The 14,299-nt window shown below is 44.0% G+C and overlaps 1 protein-coding gene across 1 annotated transcript; it reads right to left on the reverse strand.

Annotated features, from left to right (window-relative positions):
* Positions 1-4,247: 4,247 nt before the first annotated feature.
* LOC127306188 (U-box domain-containing protein 21) lies at positions 4,248-6,041 on the reverse strand. Its single transcript, XM_051336804.2, has one exon. It carries the CDS (start codon positions 5,929-5,931, stop codon positions 4,582-4,584), a length of 1,350 nt encoding a protein of 449 aa, XP_051192764.1. The 5' UTR covers positions 5,932-6,041; the 3' UTR covers positions 4,248-4,581.
* Between the last annotated feature and the right edge of the window lie 8,258 nt (positions 6,042-14,299).

The following is a 14,299-nucleotide window of genomic DNA, read 5'->3' on the forward strand; positions in this document are numbered from 1 at the left end:
CGCGCCCTTCACTAGTGTCGTGGACTTTGACTTGTGTCTCCAAGGGTGACTATGAAGGGAGGACATAGGGGAGGGAGTGGCGACGGGGCTAGGGTTTCATTCCCTCGGTCGCCTGGAGGGGGCGATACGAGATAACGAACCGTTCTTGTCATACATAAAGTTGTCTCAGATGAGTGTTTTAGTTACCAAGTTGACACAAGTGTGCAGATTGGTCAATATATCACGGCTCCAGTTTTCGGTTTTTTATTTTGCGAATAACACCCTAAAATTTTGTTTTTCTCATATGCTCCTACATACGGGATAACCAGTTTGTCAAGTAGGTCGGACGCGTTAGTGTTCTCGTCTACATCGCGTTCAAGATGGGAAACATGAACCCAAACGAAATCATATAGTAATGAACTCAAAAAATAGAAGGGAGGAGTAGCACTTGGTTTAAAGAAAATGGAGGAGATGGATGGAATTCAGCCTTTTTCTCCTTTTTTTGATGATCTTCATCACATCTATTTAAATTCCTTGCGAGTGAAGGATTTCTCGTATGGAGGCTCTCATTTTGAGCGCTATCTAATCTGATTTCCTTATTTCAAAATTAAAATATGGGACCCACCTTGTTAATGCAAGATCGGTGAAGCATGTTGTGGCCATCGTCATCATGTAGCACCTCATGTTTGACCTTCTTCGTCCAAAGGGTGCGCCAACAAACGAATTTGAGCAGGGACCTGCTTCACGCGATAGACAAGCTCCATGGCGTGATCATGGCCATTGAGATGCATTCGAGTGTGGTGAGATTGTAGTGGAAGCATAAAAGAGTTCCATATCCATGGAGTCACAAGGGGTTCTCATGCCCACCCAAAACATCTTGTGGTCCATCTACTCATACCACGACCATCGTAACCGTAGAGCCCGTGCAAATTTTTCAATATGGAGGATTCTAACATGGCCAAATTGGGCAAGCCTACAAACCGTCTCCCAATTTATATTGCATTTCCCACCGGAGACCTCCCTTTTACCGGCTCAAAGGAAGGGATGCCCGACCTTGCTCATGCTTGTAACACAACCCGGTGGCACGGTGAGAGGATTAATTAAGGTGGAAGATATCTTGCGAGGTGAGAAAGGATTTGCCAAACCTCCCATGACAAGCCACGGGGTGATGTTTTTCCCATCCTATGTTACAAGATTCCCACTAATATTGTCCTCAACTGGTTGGAAATCTAGCCGCTTTAGTTCCTAAACTGAAAGTGGGAGACCAAGGTATTTCATGGGGAACGACGTGTGGGTGACGGGAAAGCCAAGGAGCGCCACATCAAGATCAACAACTTGATATCTAACAGGAATAACTATGTTTTTTTTTTGAAAATTTGTCTCAAGACCGGTTGTTTCTTAGAAGCAAGCGAGGGTATTGAAGAGGTTTTGGCTAACATCCTTGTGAGGAGAAACAAAAACAGCCGCATCATGCGCATAAAACGAGGTTCTAAGGACGGTTTCTCTCCTCTAATCTTGTGTAGAAGCTCGTTGTGGATGTCCAAGTCGAGAATTTGTTGAAGGGGGTCAATGGCAAGCTCAAAGAGGAGTGGTGAGAGCAAATCCCTAACCTTAACCCCTTTTCCATGCTTGATAGGTAGGCCGGCCACCCCATTAAGAAGGACCCTCGAGGAAGACGAGTTAAGCAAAACTTGGGCAGGAAGTCATATCTCTTGAGAGCTAGAATGGATTCCTATCTTACATAACTGTAGGTCTTGCGAATATCAAGCTTGAAGAATGAAGAGCAATGTTGGAATTTTGTTTTTGTTGAGACATCTTGCAAAATTGCGTGCATAGATAAGATTACTATTGTGGATGCTTCTATTTTCTAAGAAGGCACTCCGGGTCTAGCCTACGTCATGCGATCGATCCAATTGATTATGCTGCTAGATGTTGGATGTTGGAGTAACGTTTACGTAGGAATTCTGTTCCATTTGCTGGTGTGTTATGTGGTTTCTAGGTGCTTACAGTATGGCGGAGAGTGCCAGTTGCCAGTTGGTACAGTTAAGATATTTTTTATCGGATCGATGGCTACTGCGTCTGCTCGATCGATAGGGAAAACCAGTGAATCCTGGATGGATGTGTACAGATATGGATATCACGAATGTAGATATGACTCGTGGTTTGCTAGTCTAGTCTAGAGTCCAGACTGCTAACCTGGAATATCCATTATGTGTCGTGTTAGTTTAGCTGGTAAGCTCCACTCCACTTCATGCAGCTTACGAGTGAGTCAGAGTCGTCATCATCGTCGTTGTCGCGGATTACTTGTCCCGCATGAAACTTTGACGGTCAAATTAGAATTAATTAGAGGGTGTTAGGTGAAAGTGACGCGGTCTATACGGAATTACGGACCCATAACAGCTCATTAATCACGGACCCGAAGTCACCCTACCATGATGCATCTGATCTCTATCCTTGATCCGTATCTCCTGAGCCTTTTGTTCCTGGGCATCTCGCGGAGATCGTGGATTACATTGTCATCGCAAAAGAGTTCCGTGCTTCCTGCCTAATAAACGGATAAAGCCGAGGGAGTTCAGTCCTAAAAAATTAGATTCCAGAAGACTGGAGGAAATGGAATGTTTGTAAGGCGAACATATAGACACCACAGAATAACATAGATATTCCAGTGGTATTTCTGGAATCAAAACCAGGTTCCTGCGTCGATCGAGCACACAGTACCGCAGGACGTATGGGAGTGTTTGTTGATTCTCTCGCATGAATTGCGAGCGTACAGGAATCGACCACGTCGCACTCACAGAGCTCCATGCTTCGATGCATGGCGGCAATGGCGGCGAGACGTCACGAAATTTCTAGGCCGGCTAGCTGCTGCTTTGGCTCTGTGTAAAGTTGGCTTCCAGATGCGCAACCACTCCACACCAATCGTACTGAACCCGCTGTCCGTGTCCGGCCGTCCAGGCAATGCGTGCTACAGTTGTACAGTATAATGGAAACTTGGGCGTTTCCTCTCATCCTAGTCAAAATTTGTGTCCGATGCGGCCGCACTCGAAGAACCAGGAAGATTCAGAACCGGCGTTGCAAATTGCCACCCACCCCATTCGTTAATGGTCATGACTCATGAGTACTCATGGCAATATTTTTGTGTGGGGAACTGGGGATAGAATATCCGGCTAAGGACGCTCCGTCTGCAAATTCAAAACATGTTTCACTTTCACTTCGATAATGAATATTTGAATTGGCGTGGCGGTCTGTTCTCTCGAGGCCACTCCACACGTGTTGTTGATACGACAAGAAGTATTGAAATGTGAGTCGAAAAGTTAGGAGTTGATCATTTGAACATCTTTTGTGTCGCCACTTGTTATTGTGAGATGACACTTCTGGATTTTTCTAAAAAATATCTCCTGACGAAACAGGAAGGCTTATAGTAAAAAAAATCGATTTTCCACCAACAATGAAGATTTCAAAAGGTGACGGTGGTCTATACACTTGAGGCCACTTCAGGTTGGAATGTGAGTCAATGCAGAAGATGATTTGGCATTTCTCCTGTCTATATTATTTCGCGATATCACATAGGCATTATGCTAGTAGTGTTTTTTCACAAGGCAATTTATTGTAATTAGTAAGTTCCACGCTTGGAGCACGCCTTTTTCCATGGGTCTATAGTATTTGTCTATAAAAAAATGTTTCACGTCATCATCTCTATTTATGATCATCGACTCTTCATACCATCTTTTAGATTATCGTTTATATACCACCACCTAAAATATCGTCTCCGGTGGTAGTAGCAGCCGCAGATTCGCCTCCACCACCCCAAGCTCCTAACCTAATATGTTAGCGTTGTCATGACTCCTCATCCACGCATCTTACAATAAAATGCCACCATCCATGTTCCTTGTCCGATATTGCGAGTCTTTGACCACTTTTTCCAAACCCTAAGTGACTAAGTCGTTAAGGTGACTTTTCCACCGAAGTGAACAAGGAGAAAATGATTGATCCCTAGCAAATGTTTTTTTGGAGTATGTGTAATATAAACCCTAAGTTTCTTCCCAAATACATGGATGACCTATTGGTAATTTGGTTTGGATGGCAAATGGCCATCGATTAACGCAAGGATGCTCTTTTTTATTAATATAACTTCGGAAAATAATAATCATAACAAAGTATGATCATTATGTATGATCTTGTTTTTGTAACTTAGCGTTGCAGTTTTTAGTTTCGAAAAATACACAAAGAATATATTAGACATGTCCCCTTAAAACTTCATGAAAATTATGAAAAAAATGGTACGCAAAAATCATTACTACATATGATATATTTTTTCATATTTAGATGGGTGAGTCATTTTGTGCTTTTCATATTTCTGTTTCCAAATTTACAAGCGCAAGTTTTTTACCTAATCTTTATATGCTTGATCTGTTTTAATTACAACCTTTTTATGTCATTTTTAATAATTTTGAGCAGAATCATATTTTCCAGGTTCCGAATACACTTTCCCGGAAGTATAATAGTTCTCCCCAAAATTAAAGAGAGAATCTAAACCTAATTTTATCTGCATGATTCTAGGTTCTATCCACACCGTACGTAGCCAAGTTTCGATATGCACACTCAAAAGGGTCTCTTGAGGGCCTTGAAATCCAACGAGTCGATGCACTCGGCACCGTTCCTGCATCCATTGAGAAGCCTGAGCAATTCGCTGGCCCGATCCTTGGTCAAGCCTTCGCAGCCCACTTGCAGCAGCAGCAAGAGCTTCTGGAACGCGCCGACCTGCAGCGCCTCGGCCTTGCACCCACCGTCGTCCGCCGCGACATTCTTGCACAGCCGCCACAGCGCCGACACTGCGAACTCCGTCGCCATGTCGGACACGCGCTGCATCTTCTTCACGATCACCGGCACGGCCAGCGCCTGCGCGTAGGCCGCGTCACGGCCCTTCGCTGTGAGTAGCAGGCTGTCCAGCAAGGCCAGCGCCTTCTCCGTCGTGCCCCTGTCGGCGTCCACCAGTAGTTCGAGGAGGAGCTGCACCGTGCCGAGGTCGACGAGGCGGGACGCGGCGAGTTCGGTGTGCGCGACGAGGTAGTACGCGGTCACCAGCGCCGCCTTGGTAGCCTGCGGTGAGACGGGCTTCTTCAAGAGCTTCACGAGAGCGGAGTATATGCCGTTGGTCATGGACATCGCCTCGAGGCACTGGCTGTCGGAAGACGATGCGATCTCGCGGAGAACGACGACGGCGCTGACCCGCGCCGGGAGTTCTCCGTGGGAGAGGATAGAAACGACGGAGTCCAGCGACGCCGGGGTGGCAATGCTGCGCCTGGACTCCTGGTCAAGCGGTAAGAACAGGACCAACGCCGCCAAGATCTCCTCTAGGGCCGTCGCTGGTACCACCCGCTCTCCGGCAAGATGGCAGAACGCGGAGGAGAGCGAGCGCGCGGCGCCCGCGGACGTGAAGCACCTACGGTTGCGCTCGCTCTCCTTGCCGAGCGCCCTGGCCCTCGCCACGAGCTCCCGGCACCTCGGCCCATCCCCGCGCCTCGCGGCCGCGGACACGGCCGCCAGGAGCTCGGACGCGTCGAAGGCGGAGACGGGGACGCGGGGCGTGGGCACGCGCTCCACCCCGAGGCCCCGGTTGGCGACGCACCACTCCTGGATCACCCTCCTCGTGGCGTGGTTGGGGACGAGCTCCTCCAGCCGCAGCGGCCGGGCGGTGACGGGGCACGTGGCGTGGCCGCGCTCCAGCCACCCCTCAACGCTCTCCCGGTCGTACGTGATCCCCGTCGGAGCCGTCACGGGGTCGTTCATCATTTCCAGCGAGATCGGGCACAGGAAGTGCGTCGGCACGGCCGGCTCAGGCTCACCACCGGCGTCCTGCCACGTCCGCCTCACGGCGAGCGGTATCTCGGGCGCACCACGCGCCGCGCCGCGGAACGCGCGAGCGCGGGAGCGAGTCACCGGCGTGACCATCGATCCGTGTGGATAGCGTCAAGTTAGCGTGAGACGAGATGGCGGCGGATGACGATGGATTTGGGTGGGGGCAAGGTGAAAATGCGGTCATATATAGGTTGCGGGCGGCATAGTTGAACGTGGAGCGTGCGCTTGTTTGAACAGCGGCGGGAGCGAAAGAGAAAGAAGGAACGGGGCGGAGACTGGTGGGGGTTCGTTCCTTGGGATTGGGTTTTGAATGTTGACCGTTGAAGTTTGAATCGTATACTGTACGTGTTATTATTGTTTTCGGATGGAGAATGGTATTTCGCTTGAGATTGATGGAAAATGGTGTTTGGCCGTGCCGGTCATATTTGTATTCTTATTTTTGTTTCAGAGGTGGCGTCGTTTCAAATGTTTCTGGGATCAGTGTGTAACGGGGAAAGGAAATCATATGATATACTTGGGGTTTTCGTATCCAACTTAGACCTCTCATGGTACATTTTTAATAGTGTCAAATGTTGCTTAGCTCTCGTGCCACATCGGCCAAAGCCTAGTAGTATATGTTTTGTTCCCAACACATGGAAGACTCTCGGATATATGTTTGAAACTGTGGAGATATATGCTACTTGACCAAGGTGCTTTTTTTCAATCATGGGTTGATGAAAAATCATATTTAAAATATTCAGGAAAATGGAAGAAAAGGCACACTTACACATTTAGAACTAATATATATGCCATGAATTTTTAATTAATTTTGTTTTATTATTGGTAAATAATACATGTATTATTGGTCCACATATTTGTCTATTTATATGTTTATCAAACCGGATCGAGCCCTGGCTTCATTAACGAACCTTATATTCGTCCACAAGGTTCCTTGTGTCCATTTCCAAGTGACAAATTCAAGATGCAATGTGTAACTGGAACGAAATAAAAACAAACAAATTATAATACAAACCAACTACCAGCTTCAGCAAGCCCCAAACCAAATCGTTCTTGACAAACACTACCCACTGAATATTCTTCGACATATCAACGCCACCCACGTGAACGACATATGAAGATTTACATAGTCACCATCTTCAACTTCTAAGTTTCTCATTGAATCGCATGTTGCATCTTTGGTTTCTGCAAGTCACTACAATAGTAAATCAAAGAGAATATACGAAATATGACCCCACTAGGATCCTTAGGCATGATATGATCAAAGCCAGCTTTATTTCTAGTTTTCCAAAATGTCGATAAATGGTAGTAGTTAAGAACATCTTAACAGCAGCCCTCTCCCAACCCTGAAACTTAAAAATCCACCATCCCTATTCTGCAATAGAACCAGGTGAAGCTAGAATATTAGAAGCACGTTAGAAAACACTCCAGGTATACCTAGTAACATGACATGCAAAGAACACATGATCCGTGCTCTCATCAACGACAAAGAACATGTATATTGTTGCACCATCCCAACCTTTTTTTTTCTTTGATTTGCATAGATGGATGCCACATAAAAACCAATTATAAAAGGCAGTTGCTTACCGTTGTAGGCATTGATCCTAATGATTGCATCTATCCAATAGCAATCGGTTTAGTGGAGGTAGAGTGCACTAGCTCATGTAAATGGTTCTTGAAACACACAGAGAAATGACATTATGTTTTACAAAATGGACCAAGATGTTCGAAAATTTGGTATTGATAGCTGACATGTAGTTCAAAAAGGAGCAAAGCCAATCATCATTCTTAATTTTTGGAGTCTGGAAATCGCGTGATTATGTTGTCTTCAGAACTTTGAACACCATCAATAAGGATTAGTTCTTTCCATTCTCGATGAGGCTCGGATTGTGGGTGCTAGCCGGAGCCAAGGCATTATGCCAGCTGCCACTCCATGCCAGGGTGTAGCTTAATATGAACCTTCAGGCTGACAAATGTTATCCATGTAGAGTTCTTATTTGTTTCTTTTTTTACTTTTTTGGCCTTGTATCTTTCCTACGCTGGTTTTGCCGTACCCGTCTTCTCGGCATTTTCTTTTCTAAAATAAAATTTTCAAGAAAAAAATAGACGAAGAGTTCGTTCATTAGTTTTTTCATGAATTGTGTTTACAAAATAATAACCACATGTGCTTAAGAATAGGTTTGCTATTTCTCGGTTGATCACAAATTAATTTAGAACTTGCATGCTTTCGCAAAAAAAAAATAGAACTTGCATGAATTAAGTTGATTTTTTTGTCTATCGAGAACTAGTGATGTCCTTAATTCATTTATTTATATAGTCTTCTATCTAAGAGCAAGTACAATAGAGTCCAGTCAGCTGACTATAAGATATTAAATAATATATTTTAGATGAGTTGGAGGAGAGAGAAGGGAGGTGAAATTCTTATGCAATAATTTCTTGCACGCGTCTTTCCTAGGCACTTTGTGAGAGTGAAAGGTGGGCCATATGTTAATAAAGTGCTTTATTCTTATAGCCAACTATTATACATGTTAGCTATAAGATGACTACAAATGATATATCATCTTGTTATAGCCAGCAGTTGACTATACTATTGAAATTGCTCTAAGCAGTTCACATTCTAGATGGACTAACGAAGCTTATATAATTCTCTCACCAGTGAATCCATTTAAGTCACTCGCACTCCAACATATTCCATCGAGGGGATGGCATCTCAACTTCTCAAGCTCGATGGCACATTGAACTGAGACGCTGACCGCGATAGCTGTAGGTGCTTAAGTCAAGTCTTTTAACGTGCAGGGCGCTGCGCCTGGGCGTGGGCGTGGTGGCGGGGCGACGACCAGCGACTTTGACGACGGCTGGGTCGGTGCGAACCGATCGACCGATAGCTCCGGCTCGATCTCGATCGATCCAAATCCAATGGGGCAATTACGCCGGTCCAAGTCACGGGTCACAGCTAAGCAGCGGCGACAGTCAGTGAACCGAAAGTGAGAATATTCGTTCACCGATCGAATGGTAGACGGGGTTGCTCCAGCCTGACTCGAACTGCCTTCTTGTCGTCACGCGAGTATTTGTTCTCCCTTCGTTTTCTAAAGTTTTTACTTGGACTTTTGGAGTTCTAGGTGCGAACAGGCCTTTCGTTTGATTTTTGAAATCGAAACATGCCGTGTTCTGGTTGGCCGTAAACGTGCGTACGTATGTGCAAAATTAAACTAGGTTCGAGCGTGCGACTTCTGTCCGCGCGATCCAAGACTCCAGACCAGTCTAGTCTTTGCCCCCTCACTGTAGGCTACGTAGATTAATTATGTCGACATTGTTGGGAAATACAGGTTTCGAAATTCTTAGTTGACCATAGCAGCCTGAGGCGTTTTGGTGGAGCCCAAGCTCTATGAAGCTAGCTCGGTATCTTTAATTTATCAAAAAAAAAAAGCTCGGTATCTTTAAAATCAGAAAAAGGAACTAAAGTTTCAGAAAAAACGCTGAAAAATCTATGAGAAAAGAATGGATTTTTTTTAAGAAACACAGTAGAAACGCAGATGCTTACATACATGTGCATACACTCACTCCTATGAACCCACACGCACACACTACCCTTATGAGCACCTCGACTGAGCCAGTGGAGTGGATCTTAACATTGACAAAGTCACCACAGGCGTCTAGCTGTCGACGGGAACGTCGCCGCCCACTGAATGAATATTTCGTCTTTATGAGACACGCAGATGTCAAACTTGGGATTTGAACTCTGGTAGGTTAGACTGCTCATAGTGGGAGTAAGACTGCTCATAGTTGGAGTAACATAGCTAGTAACATCACACATCTCAAGATATTTTGGACATGGCATTGCTAATAAATGAAGGAAGAGTGAGGTGGTAACTAGCTATGTTACCATAACATCACACACCCCAAAGCAAAATGAGTCTACAACATAATAAATGACACAACGCATGACACCACATATAAGTTACTACCCACTATGAAAGTAGTAACCTAGACTAGTAACATGGCATATGTTACTAGTCTAAGTTACTCCCCACTATGACCAGCCTAACATAGCTAGTAACATCACACATCTCAAGGCATTTTGGTGACATGGCATGTCAATAAATGGAGAAAGAGAGTTAGGTGGTAACTAGCTATGTTACCATAACATCACACACCCCAAGGCAAAATGAGTCTACAACATAATAAATGATGCAATGCATGATACCACATATAAGTTACTACCAACTAGTCTAAGTTACTCCCCACTATGACCAGCCTTAGGGGTACAACCACCTTTATAATCACCCAACCTCAGATTAAGAATGGATTTGAAAAACGTCAATTTGGACCCATACTTTGCCAGAAATTATTTCCTATGCGGACTAGAGTATAGGTGTTCCATATAGGAAAAAAAACTTACAGATACTTATTAATGTAAATGCAATTTTTCAGATTTATTTTTATACTTTAAATATGTTTTTTCTTTCTTTCAGAAAACCATCTCTAGAGCCGACCTCACTTAGCACTTTTGACCGTCAAAATACTTGGGATTCTTTAATTAACCATAAACCGAGTGGTAGCCACACACCACGCTTAGATAGACCAAGACATTTTTTTTAACGGAACATAGTATAGACGTAAACGTTCACTCATATCTATGAACGCACTGATACAAATCGTATTTCTAAGAGCACCTTCCAAAAAACTAAGTCCAAAAAACTGATCTAATGGTTCTTTAGGTTAACGAATTCACCACAAGCATTTTTATAAGACATTAAAGTATCAAATTTATGAATTAAATTCTGATAGATTAGGGCGTCACTTTCTTTCTAGCCATCCAACCGCACATTGGTGAGACCCAGAGGATGCGGATGTACCGGAGACAAGAACAGGTGCGTATGTGACGTATATCGTATCACTCACGGCCAGATCGAGACGTGACAGTCGTAGCATAGGCACCGTCCCTCTCTGAATACCTGATGCAAAGCAATTACACGGGTCAAGGACGCGTATTCCGTATTGCCTGGGCCGCGCGAAATCTGGACCGCACGTTGGCACTCGATTACGGGATTAATTCAGCGGGTCAGCTCGTGTCTGCCACTGCCATGCACGCATGCATGCATGATCTGACCACGGCACCTGTGGACAGTGGTGCGATCGAAGACTAGACCACCAGCCTGAATCTCAGCAATGGTTATCTGAATATGTAATGATGTGTCTCAGAATGGACACGGCAGTTAACATGCACCCGTCACGGCCTTGTTATTAATGATGTGACACATTTTTTCAAAATAAGGGCTCGATTTATGGAATTTGCATAGAAAATTTGTAGTATTAAATTGCATAGAATTTTTTATGATAGTTGTTTGATTTGTACGATTGATTTTTGCAGGAATTTTTATAAGCAAATCCTTTGCACTATATATCTAGAAAATCTGACATCCCCTGATACCTCTTTTTAAAAATCTTTTCATTTTCTGTGTTGGAATTATAAAAACTTTGGTTCCCGTTTTTCCTGTTCCTACGCCTTTTCTATTATAAGTACAAATCAAAGAGGCCCTAAGTGTCGCAACTTTGGTTCCCGTTTTTCTTGTTCCTACGCCTTTTCTATTAGACGTGTTTTAGTGTGCAGTTTGCTTATTGAATTAAGAAAAAAAAAGTCATGACACACGTAATTTAGAACGCATGGCAGTACTTGACGCAAAGTGGTAATCCATACGACGTGCTACGGACTATCTTCCATCGATATAACAGATCAAGCATATAATGTATCAGGGTACATGAATTCTGAGAGCGTCTGCATGTTTCTTAAAACATTTATGTGCAGCCTGGCCCAATCAAATTACTGCATGCCGTGCACGAGCAATATGGGCCTGGTTTAGACAGAAGGCACCTTTATCCTAGCCCAGCACAACACTACATTCTGGTCAAACTACCTGCCCTTTGTAGCTAAACAGGCCCAGTAGCCATCACACCCAAAATATTCCAAATGTTCCTGAAAAAACAAGGCGAACAGTATTGTAGCTGGCAAAGCCAGGAAGAACACTGGAGGAAGAAAAATGGATGGAGATACCTCAAAAAATAAAAAATGGATGGATGGAGACAGATGCTCGCGCGCGCGCCCTCGTCGTTGCAATCAATGGAGGGGCAGTTCCTCAATCTCATGGCAAAACGCTGCCACGAGACCAAGATATTAGATATGTAGATACTCCCCTACTACGCCCTAATAGCTGACAGCTAACCTAGCCGGTACTGCACGCCCTCCCTTGATGATCAGCGACAGGTACAGGGCCATGGCCGCCTGTGTTCGCAGCGCGACGTCTACTCAAGCATACACGATTTATCACTGTATGACTGTATCATCGTGCACCCGTGCAGGGCAAAAGTAGATAATTCCCTTCTAGGTGTTCTCTTCTCTTTCTCTTTTTTTATTGGCTCTCAAGTTTCCCTCGGTGTCCGTTGTCCGGCAAAAAAAATACCGCACTATTTCGCCATTTTAACGGCTATAGCGTATTTGGAGAGTGAAAGCACACTACGTACATTTGCCTTGCTATGACCCTAATCTTGATATTGCCAGCGCTATGCGTGCTATTTTTCGTAGCATTGTACCGCCGCTAATTTCACACGGAAATAGAGTAGCCATTTTGGGCCTTATACTCCACGAGCCACCGAAATACTCATTTTCAACCCTAACCATTCAATCCGTCAGCAATCAGGGAACCACATCGATGGTTCCTAGTCCTCCTCACACGACGTGTACATAAGATGAAGATCAACATCATAAAGAGCTAAGAGCTGATACGGCAACAAAAAGCAAAGAAAAAAGTTTGTCAAGCAAGGAAGAGTATCGCTTATAGTTTTTCATGATGATGAGCTACAATCTGTGAGTTCTTCTGGATGATGGCCTCATGCATTCTCCATCTAGTTCATCCAATTTTGATTAATTACTACTTCTACTATGAATGTTGGCTAGTTAGTTGTCTGCTTGTATTTTTTACATCTTAATTCTCTATCTAGTTCTGGACTATGTTTGTTAAATTGTTAATGTGACTTGTGTTAATATGTGACAAATCATTTTCTTACATTGTGATTTGGACTTTGTCAATTCGATTTGTTGATCATTACGATTTGGACAATTTTTTAGCTGCTGAAATCCTTAGTATACATGATATATTTGTCTTTTTTTGTGAAACATTATTTTATAAACTAGCGTGCTATTAGCATGTTATAACGTGCATAACGTATTCTAGTTGCCCAAGCTATTTCATTTAGCGCGCTACAACTTCAAAAAGAAAATAGACAAGTGAATCCATGAATCTTGATCCAATTTTAATCGTAAGAAACGAATTTTTATTGCATTTATCTTACTTTCTATTTGCGGTAATATTTTAGTCCCAATATATAAAAATACTTAGTTTACTTAATCACGCACAAAACCTAAAAACAACTATCTCTCTACTGCATTTACTTAGTTTACTTAGTTTATTTAGTTTGCTTTACTTTTCGTACATCTTTTATTTACAATTACTAATATCAAACCTTGTGCTTGACAACTACACGGTGGAGTTGGGGACACAAGACAGTTACTTACTTTGCATGATTGCTAGAAGAAGAGGAAAAGAAATAACTCTACGCAAATTACATGAGAGTTCGATATAAACCCTTGAGTCACCCTCGTGAGGAAAATTCTTTGTTGACTAAAACACTCTGCTCTAGAGTCCCAACGTCATCAAGGCAATCCGTCATCAAGGCAATCCATCGTGAATTGCCATCACCACACTCTGAAAGAACGAACGCAGTTCATGTCCATGGCGTTGAAGAGAGTGAGCAAAGAAATTGTGGTTCATGAAGATGCCATTTAGATCTTGCGTAGCATTGCCATGATCATGCTTTGCTTGACAAGGACATGAAAACGCTGAAGAAATTACACATTTCCCAAATTGGGGTAGGAAACGATGTAACATGCACAGCAAGTACGATCCCAAATTGGGGAAAGTTAAATCCAACTAAAATCAATTCGTTTTCGTGTGATTATACAATGGTTCGAGTATGTATAGATGGACATAAGCAATTACAAGGTCGTACGAAGGCAGGAGAGGCCAGAATTATGGGTCGTTAACCTCCCTAAAAACCACTATCCTCACATCGAACCTAAAAGATCGAGGACTTACAGTGGACAAATATGGTGCCGTAGTCTCCGATAATGACCCGGTATTGTGCGTTGAAGCTCCTAGAGTCGTGGACGAAAGCGGCCGCGACAAGGATGGGAGCGGCCCCGCTGACGAAAAAATCACCGCCAGCTCAGCTAGGATTGGCCCAACAACCGTCGGCGCCATCCCCGCGTCCGCACTTGAGGTCCTGGCCTCCGATGAGGTCGTCATTGGAGTCGCCCTTATCACCTGTGTCCGCCAACTGACCGGCAATGGAGCTCTCAAAGTCTTCGCCAAATCAAACTCGCTTGTCGTACTCAACCTTTCGATCTAGT

This window comes from Lolium perenne, chromosome 6 (genome assembly GCF_019359855.2).
Source record: "Lolium perenne isolate Kyuss_39 chromosome 6, Kyuss_2.0, whole genome shotgun sequence".
Lineage (NCBI taxonomy): Eukaryota > Viridiplantae > Streptophyta > Magnoliopsida > Poales > Poaceae > Lolium > Lolium perenne.